Source organism: Symphodus melops (genome assembly GCF_947650265.1).
Source record: "Symphodus melops genome assembly, chromosome: 5".
NCBI lineage: Eukaryota > Metazoa > Chordata > Actinopteri > Labriformes > Labridae > Symphodus > Symphodus melops.
Window position 1 is genome coordinate 1,853,772 of NC_136695.1, and position 9,577 is coordinate 1,863,348.

The following is a 9,577-nucleotide window of genomic DNA, read 5'->3' on the forward strand; positions in this document are numbered from 1 at the left end:
GTGTGTGTGTGTGTGTGTTAGGTGTGCGTGTGTGTTAGGTGTGTGTGTGTGTGTGTGTGTGTGTGTGTGTGTGTGTGTGTGTGTTAGGTGTGCGTGTGTGTTAGGTGTGTGTGTGTGTTAGGTGTGTGTGTGTTAGGTGTGTGTGTTATGTGTGTGTGTGTGTGTTAGGTGTGCGTGTGTGTTAGGTGTGCGTGTGTGTGTGTGTGTGTGTGTTAGGTGTGCGTGTGTGTTAGGTGTGTGTGTGTGTGTGTGTGTTAGGTGTGCGTGTGTGTTAGGTGTGTGTGTGTGTTAGGTGTGTGTGTATTAGGTGTGTGTGTTATGTGTGTGTGTGTGTGTGTGTTAGGTGTGTTTGTTAGGTGTGCGTGTTAGGTGTGTGTGTTGGTGTGTGTGCTAGGTGTGTGTGTGTGTTAGGTGTGTGTGTGTGTGTGTGTGTGTTAGGTGTGTGTGTGTGTTAGGTGTGTGTGTTGGTGTGTGTGCTAGGTGTGTGTGTGTGTGTTATGTGTGCGTGTGTGTGTGTGTGTTAGGTGTGTGTGTTGGTGTGTGTGTTAGGTGTGTGTGTGTGTTAGGTGTGTGTGTGTGTGTGTGTGTGTGTTAGGTGTGTGTGTGTGTTAGGTGTGTGTGTGTTTCTCACTCGAGACACGATGTGTGAGAGCTGCTGCAGGTCGAGCTGGTCGACTTCGTCTCCTGACAAACACTGAGATCCTTTAGAGAAGAGACCGATACGACTGGCTGCACAAACAAACAAACAAACAGACAAACAAACAAACAAACAAACAAACACACAAACAAACAAACAAAGGTTAGCTGGAGAACTCGTTCACTCGTCGTTTAAAATCCTCTCTGAACATTTAAAGCTGCATCAAGCTGAGTGCTGTCGGCCATGTTTTTATGTGATTGGACAGTTTGAGCCAGTTCACTTCCTGAGCACTGCTGAGGTGCCCTTGAGCAAAGCACTGAACCCCCCCCCCCACCAGCTCGCTGCGTCCCAGTCTCTGACCTATGGACACGGCCGTCTCCTGAGAGTCTCCTGTGATCATCTTGATGGCGACTCCGGAGCTGATGAGCGTCCCCACGGCTTCTTTGACCCCTGACCTCGGCGGGTCGATCATGCCCACCAGGCCGAGGAAGGTCAGGTTCCCCATCTCAGAGCCGGACGCAAACGCCAACACTAACGGGAGAGACACAGAGAAGCCACGTGAGCGACCACGTGACTGATTCGACCTTCAGCTCGTCGTCTGTGTCGAAGGTCGTTTACCTCGGAGGCCGCCGCTGCCCATGTAGCTGATCTGCTGCTGGTAGAGCTCCCTCTGCTGGTTGTTCAGTGACAGCGCGCTCCCTCTGCTGTTGTAGGAGCTGCAGAAGCGGATCACCTGCTCGTACGCTCCCTTCATCAGGAAAACTCCCGGTTTGTCCTGAGGGACAGAAAAGCTCCAAGATGATTGGATGAAACCCGACGACACAAAACCAAAACAGATAACCTTAAAGAAAGACGTCTAAATGTTTATGAACAGTTTAGCACCGAAAACGACTTTAAGCACCAACATGACACGTTCATCGTTGCCATGGAAACGCCGGATGTTACATCAAAGGCCGCTGCGTGATGAAGCGTGAGCCTGCCGTTCACTTCCTGTTTGTGCTGCTGTGATAAGAAAACGTCACGTGGGTTACAGTCGGACACATCAAGACTCTCCTCCTCAGGTCGTCATGACGACGGTCAAACAGGAGAGGAGGGCGGAGAGAATCGTCCTCATGATTCGCCGCCATCCTCACCGTCACCGTCGTCGACTCTCTCTACAGGAAGGTCGAGGGTTCGATCCCCGGCTCCTGCTATACAAGCCCAGGTCCTTTTATCATTTACTGTTTGGATTGAGCGCCCCCTGCTGGTGGAGTTTACACGCCGTGCATTCGATGAGTTTCTCTTTTTATTTGGAGCCAATAAGATCCATGTTTTTCAGCTTCTTACACATCGACGATAAAAAGCCTTCATCACTCCTCTTTATCTTCAGTGCAGGTTAAAGAAATGTTCGGAGGACTAAACTGTAACGAGTTAAAGAGCTGTGTGAGACGCAGCAGGAAGTCACAGCACAGACAGGAAGTGATGCAGCTCAGGCGTCACAGGTGGAGAAGTGGTGCTGACCTGCAGCGTGCGGTGGACACAGCGAACGGCCATCCACTTCTTATCCGAGGTGAACGGATGCTCCTCCACGCGGACGTACTCCTGCTTCAGGCTCTCCAGACCCATCTGGAACACACACACACACACACACACACACACACACACACACACACACACACACACACACACACACACACACACACACACACACACACACACACACACACACACACACACACACACACACACACACACACACACACACACACACACACACACACACACACACACACACACACACACGATCAATCAAGTTTCTCTGTTTTGTTTCTGTCCAAAGAAAGAAACTCTGGCTGTACAGGATGCTTTTATTTTGAAGTTATTTTGAGGAAGTGGTTTGTTAAAACTGGCTACGCTTCAGGCAGCTGGGACTGGGATCCAAGACCGCTTGACCCCATAGTCCGGTTCATTTGATCAGCGTGAACACGTACTCGGGTACCGTGCAGGAGACGTGGTCTCGATCCACGTGGACACGAGTACGGACCGCAAGAGAGGAGAACGCCACCGCGCTCAAACAAGGAAGTGGAACGTAAACCGTTGTATCCTCGCACCTCCTTCTCTGAGCTGCACGGTAGATGTGCGAAGAGGACGGTAAAGCTGGCAGGATGGACTCTGCCAGCGAGTGGTTGCCATGGTTACTTCTTTCTTTCTATGATGTTGCGCTCGTTTTGTGGTGTGTGCATTTGTTTTTTTTGTTTGTTTTTTTACCTTCATGGCGAGGGCGATGAGAGCGCCCTCTGTTGGTCGCCCCAGCAGAGTGTGATTCCTGATGACTGAGTCGTTGCACACACAGGCCACCTAACATCACACACACACACACACACACATACACACACACACACACGTTAAACAGTGAGAGAGAAGTATTTAAAGGAGCAGTCTGTAACTCTGACCCCTGGTGTTTAAAACAGGTACTGCAGCCCTTGTGTGTCGACTCACCTCCACGATCTTGCTGATTGATTGACAGGAGAAGCCGTGGATGACCTCTCCGTCCACTAAGACTTCTCCTGCTCCATTGTAGCCGACGCCCGTCACCTGCAGGACGCCACACAGCAGCTTTAACAACTCGAGAGCGAGGAAGAAGACATGACACACATCCTGATGATCCTGCAGCTCCCTGAGAGGACAGTCCTCTGAGACACTCAAGTTAAAAAGCAGACCAGGTCTGCTGCTCCTCAGTCACATGACCCACTTCTCCTGATGGCTGCTGACACTTCCAGAAGAAGGAAGTAGGTCTGTGCGTGTTCTCTGTGGGCTGAGCCGACCTCAGAGACACACACGCCACATCACAGCCCTCATTACACTTCATTTTCAACTTTCTACTCTTTGAGTCGTCTGTGATATTTTCTCAGGATGAAACTTTGGGGGTTTAGTTTCTGTGATGAGTAACGTGATGATGAGTAACGTGATGATGAGTGACGTGATGATGAGTAACATGATGATGAGTAACATGATGATGAGTAACATGATGATGAGTAATGTGATGAGTAATGTGATGATGAGTAACGTGATGATGAGTAACGTGATGATGAGTGACGTGATGATGAGTGACGTGATGATGAGTGACGTGATGATGAGTGACGTGATGATGAGTGACGTGATGATGAGTGACGTGATGATGAGTGACGTGATGATGAGTAACGTGATGATGAGTGACGTGATGATGAGTGACGTGATGATGAGTAACGTGATGATGAGTAACGTGATGATGAGTAACATGATGATGAGTGACGTGATGATGAGTAACGTGATGAGTAACGTGACGATGAGTAACGTGATGATGAGTAACGTGACGATGAGTAACGTGACGATGAGTGACGTGATGATGAGTAACGTGATGAGTAACGTGATGATGAGTAACGTGATGATGAGTGACGTGATGATGAGTAACGTGATGAGTAACGTGATGATGAGTAACGTGACGATGAGTAACGTGATGATGAGTAACGTGACGATGAGTAACGTGATGATGAGTAACATGATGAGTAACGTGACGATGAGTGACGTGATGATGAGTAACGTGATGATGAGTAACATGATGATGAGTAACGTGATGATGAGTAACATGATGATGAGTAACGTGATGATGAGTGACGTGATGATGAGTAACATGATGATGAGTAACGTGATGATGAGTAACATGATGATGAGTAACGTGATGATGAGTAACGTGATGAGTAACATGATGATGAGAAACATGATGAGTAACGTGATGATGAGTAACGTGATGATGAGTAACGTGATGAGTAACGTGATGAGTAACGTGATGAGTAACATGATGATGAGTAACGTGATGGGTAACGTGATGATGAGTAACATGATGAGTAACGTGACGATGAGTAACGTGATGATGAGTGACGTGATGATGAGTGACGTGATGATGAGTAACGTGATGATGAGTAACGTGATGATGAGTAACATGATGATGAGTGACGTGATGATGAGTAACGTGATGATGAGTAACGTGATGATGAGTAACATGATGATGAGTGACGTGATGATGAGTAACGTGATGAGTAACGTGACGATGAGTAACGTGATGATGAGTAACATGATGAGTAACGTGACGATGAGTAACGTGATGATGAGTAACGTGATGATGAGTGACGTGATGAGTAACGTGATGATGAGTAACGTGATGATGAGTGACGTGATGATGAGTAACGTGATGAGTAACGTGATGATGAGTAACGTGACGATGAGTAACGTGACGATGAGTAACGTGACGATGAGTGACGTGATGATGAGTAACGTGATGAGTAACGTGATGATGAGTAACGTGATGATGAGTGACGTGATGATGAGTAACGTGATGAGTAACGTGATGAGTAACGTGATGATGAGTAACGTGACGATGAGTAACGTGATGATGAGTAACGTGACGATGAGTAACGTGATGATGAGTAACATGATGAGTAACGTGACGATGAGTGACGTGATGATGAGTAACGTGATGATGAGTAACATGATGATGAGTAACGTGATGATGAGTAACATGATGATGAGTAACGTGATGATGAGTGACGTGATGATGAGTAACATGATGATGAGTAACGTGATGATGAGTAACATGATGATGAGTAACGTGATGATGAGTAACGTGATGAGTAACATGATGATGAGAAACATGATGAGTAACGTGATGATGAGTAACGTGATGATGAGTAACGTGATGAGTAACGTGATGAGTAACGTGATGAGTAACATGATGATGAGTAACGTGATGGGTAACGTGATGATGAGTAACATGATGAGTAACGTGACGATGAGTAACGTGATGATGAGTGACGTGATGATGAGTGATGTGATGATGAGTAACGTGATGATGAGTAACGTGATGATGAGTAACATGATGATGAGTGACGTGATGATGAGTAACGTGATGAGTAACGTGACGATGAGTAACGTGATGATGAGTAACATGATGAGTAACGTGACGATGAGTAACGTGATGATGAGTAACGTGATGATGAGTGACGTGATGAGTAACGTGATGATGAGTAACGTGATGATGAGTGACGTGATGATGAGTAACGTGATGAGTAACGTGATGATGAGTAACGTGACGATGAGTAACGTGACGATGAGTAACGTGACGATGAGTGACGTGATGATGAGTAACGTGATGAGTAACGTGATGATGAGTAACGTGATGATGAGTGACGTGATGATGAGTAACGTGATGAGTAACGTGATGAGTAACGTGATGATGAGTAACGTGACGATGAGTAACGTGATGATGAGTAACGTGACGATGAGTAACGTGATGATGAGTAACATGATGAGTAACGTGACGATGAGTGACGTGATGATGAGTAACGTGATGATGAGTAACATGATGATGAGTAACGTGATGATGAGTAACATGATGATGAGTAACGTGATGATGAGTGACGTGATGATGAGTAACATGATGATGAGTAACGTGATGATGAGTAACATGATGATGAGTAACGTGATGATGAGTAACGTGATGAGTAACATGATGATGAGAAACATGATGAGTAACGTGATGATGAGTAACGTGATGATGAGTAACGTGATGAGTAACGTGATGAGTAACGTGATGAGTAACATGATGATGAGTAACGTGATGGGTAACGTGATGATGAGTAACATGATGAGTAACGTGACGATGAGTAACGTGATGATGAGTGACGTGATGATGAGTGACGTGATGATGAGTAACGTGATGATGAGTAACGTGATGATGAGTAACATGATGATGAGTGACGTGATGATGAGTAACGTGATGATGAGTAACGTGATGATGAGTAACATGATGATGAGTGACGTGATGATGAGTAACGTGATGAGTAACGTGACGATGAGTAACGTGATGATGAGTAACATGATGAGTAACGTGACGATGAGTAACGTGATGATGAGTAACGTGATGATGAGTGACGTGATGAGTAACGTGATGATGAGTAACGTGATGATGAGTAACATGATGATGAGTAACGTGATGATGAGTAACATGATGATGAGTAACATGATGATGAGTAACGTGATGATGAGTAACGTGATGATGAGTAACGTGATGAGTAACATGATGATGAGTAACGTGATGATGAGTAACGTGATGAGTAACATGATGATGAGAAACATGATGAGTAACGTGATGATGAGTAACGTGATGATGAGTAACGTGATGAGTAACGTGATGAGTAACGTGATGAGTAACATGATGATGAGTAACGTGATGGGTAACGTGATGATGAGTAACGTGATGAGTAACGTGATGATGAGTAACGTGATGATGAGTAACGTGATGATGAGTAACATGATGGTGAGTAACGGGATGGTGAGTAACATGATGATGAGTAACGTGATGGTGAGTAACGGGATGGTGAGTAACATGATGATGAGTAACATGATGATGAGTAACGTGATGATGAGTAACGTGATGATGAGTAACTTGATGGTGAGTAACGTGATGATGAGTAACGTGATGATGAGTAACGTGATGATAAGTAACGTGATGATGAGTAACGTGATGATGAGTAATGTGATGATGAGTAATGTGATGGTGAGTAATGTGATGGTGAGTGACATGATGATGAGTGACGTGATGATGAGTAATGTGATGATGAGTAACGTGATGGTGAGTAATGTGATGGTGAGTAACATGATGATGAGTAACGTGACGAGTAACATGATGATGAGTAACGTGATGATGAGTAACGTGATGATGAGTAAGATGATGATGAGTAACGTGATGATGAGTAACGTGATGATGAGTAACGTGATGATGAGTAACGTGATGAGTAATGTGATGATGAGTAACGTGATGGTGAGTAACGTGATGAGTAACGTGATGATGAGTAACGTGATGATGAGTAACGTGATGATGAGTAACGTGATGATGAGTAACATGATGATGAGTAACGTGACGAGTAACATGATGATGAGTAACGTGATTCGCACCTCAGCGTGGAGTCCGTCTGACGTGAACAGCTGAGTGACGGTCATCTCGTTCTTGGTCAGAGTTCCCGTCTTGTCCGAACAGATCACGTTACAGCAGCCTGATGGAGGAAAACAACAAGCAGACCTTCAGCAGGCTTTGACGTGCATCATGAGGATTTATGAAACAGATGTATAAAAGTGAAGCTAACGATCCACGGTGATCAGACGGTGAAACTCGACTTGGTTACAAATCTGCATCTTTAGACTCGTTAGAGCAGGGGGGTCCAAAGTGCGGCCCGGGGGCCATTTTAGGCCTTCATTCAAAGAATCAGAAGATTTTAGCCCGAGGACATCTTCAGATTGGTATATTTTGTAATGTTTGTTTTCTTGTTTTACCTTAGCGAGGGCTGAAAAATATTCCTCAAATATAAAATGTTCAGTACAGTATATGCACTTTTCTTTCTTTTTTTAACAGCTTTGATTTTTTTCCACAATTTTACTTTTACAATAAAATTAACCACATTAAAGGCTTGATTCTAAGAGAAAAAAAGAATCAAAGTTTTTGATGTCCATTTCTTCTTTTTTGTGAACCTTTTAACTCTGAAATTTTTGAAAAAATAAATAAATATAGAACACAATATTTTCATCCTGAAATTATTGTTAAATAATTGTTATTTTTGAAAAGGGACACATAAAAAAAGTTCCTTACAATATTATTTAAAATATTAACAAAAAACAACCTGTGGCCCTGCAAGGATTCTAAAACGACAATTTTGACCTGCAAGGAAAAAAGTTTGGACACAACTGCATTAGAGGATCGAACGCTGCTCGGAGACGGGATGGACGATGAATAATGGCGTTGACGTTGCACGGGAAAGGAAGTCGTGCCTGGAAGACGTTTGAAACCAACTCGCCGGCTTCAGCAGAATCACAGAAGGTTTCTGCTCTCAGAGGAACATGCGGCCAATCAGACGGTAAGGATTGTGTGCGTACCCAGAGTCTCTACGATGGGAAGCTTCTTGACGATGGCTCTCTTCTTCACCATTCGCATCACGCCGAGCGCCAGCGTCACCGTCACCACGATGGGCAAACCCTCAGGGATGGCAGCGACCGCCAAGCTGGAAGGAAGAGACCAAAGAATCAGCCTGACTTTTATTTTACACTTGACGGAGCGAACCGTACTCCTGACTGATTTACAACCCGGCTCAGTTGCCCCGTGCTGTGCTGAGTATGTTTAATAAGGTCACAGCTTGAGATAACAACAATTGACACATTTGCGATGCTAACCGCTAGCATTCCTCTTCAAATTCTCATAGACGTTAGCATTAAGCTAGCGGACTTTTCGGTTTTTTTTAGCATATTATGAGATGAATAACTTATGTTTTGATGTCTGTTTAGTTTTACAGCTTCCTTTATTAAAGACTGGACAAAGAAACTTCAGCTTCTTTATTGGAGGAAAACTGCTAGCATTCCTATTCAAATTCTCATAGACGTTAGCATCAAGCTAGCGGACTTTTCGGTTGTTAGCATATTATGAGATGAATAACTTATGTTTTTCATGTAGTTTAGTTTTACCTTTATTAAAGACTGGACAAAGAAACTTCAGCTTCTTTATTGGAGGAAAACTGTTAGCTATCTGTCGAGCGGTGTTATCAGGCTAAAGAAGTCACGCACAGAATAGACGGCGTGTGTAAATTAGTTGACAACAGCTCCTGGGTCAGTCAGGAGAAGCACTGCCAAAAACCCCGACCTTGGTGATCACATGATCACGTTTTCTGAAATCGCGATTTCGATCAGAAAACGATAAAATCGTTCGGCCTTACCTGACGCCGATGGTGAACATGTCGAGGATGCTCTTCCCCTGCAGCCAGCCCACCAGCATGATGACGCCTGAAAAACAGACACGCACACGTGAACACGGGGGACGCCGTGTGTGTGAAAACAACGCTGACTCTGTGGAGGTGAGGACTGAAGGGGGAACAAACCGATGAT

General features: G+C 44.8%; 1 protein-coding gene across 4 annotated transcripts in view; it reads right to left on the reverse strand.

The window, feature by feature from the left end:
* The window catches only part of atp2c1 (ATPase secretory pathway Ca2+ transporting 1), a 271,948-nt gene that overhangs the window by 241,005 nt on the left and 21,366 nt on the right, over positions 1-9,577 (reverse strand). For all 4 annotated transcript variants that reach the window (XR_013779089.1, XR_013779090.1, XM_079344031.1 and 1 more), the window contains exons 10-19: positions 9,571-9,577; positions 9,409-9,475; positions 8,579-8,703; positions 7,607-7,704; positions 3,116-3,211; positions 2,885-2,974; positions 2,138-2,242; positions 1,256-1,412; positions 998-1,168; positions 632-729 (exon numbers count right to left, since the gene is read on the reverse strand). The exon at positions 9,571-9,577 is cut by the window's right edge and continues 69 nt beyond it. Coding sequence is in view for 2 of the 4 variants with exons in the window: in XM_079344031.1 (XP_079200157.1) it covers positions 632-729; positions 998-1,168; positions 1,256-1,412; positions 2,138-2,242; positions 2,885-2,974; positions 3,116-3,211; positions 7,607-7,704; positions 8,579-8,703; positions 9,409-9,475; positions 9,571-9,577 (1,014 nt within the window). In the remaining 2 variants the exon portion in view is untranslated. The remainder of the gene's footprint in view (positions 1-631; positions 730-997; positions 1,169-1,255; positions 1,413-2,137; positions 2,243-2,884; positions 2,975-3,115; positions 3,212-7,606; positions 7,705-8,578; positions 8,704-9,408; positions 9,476-9,570) is intronic.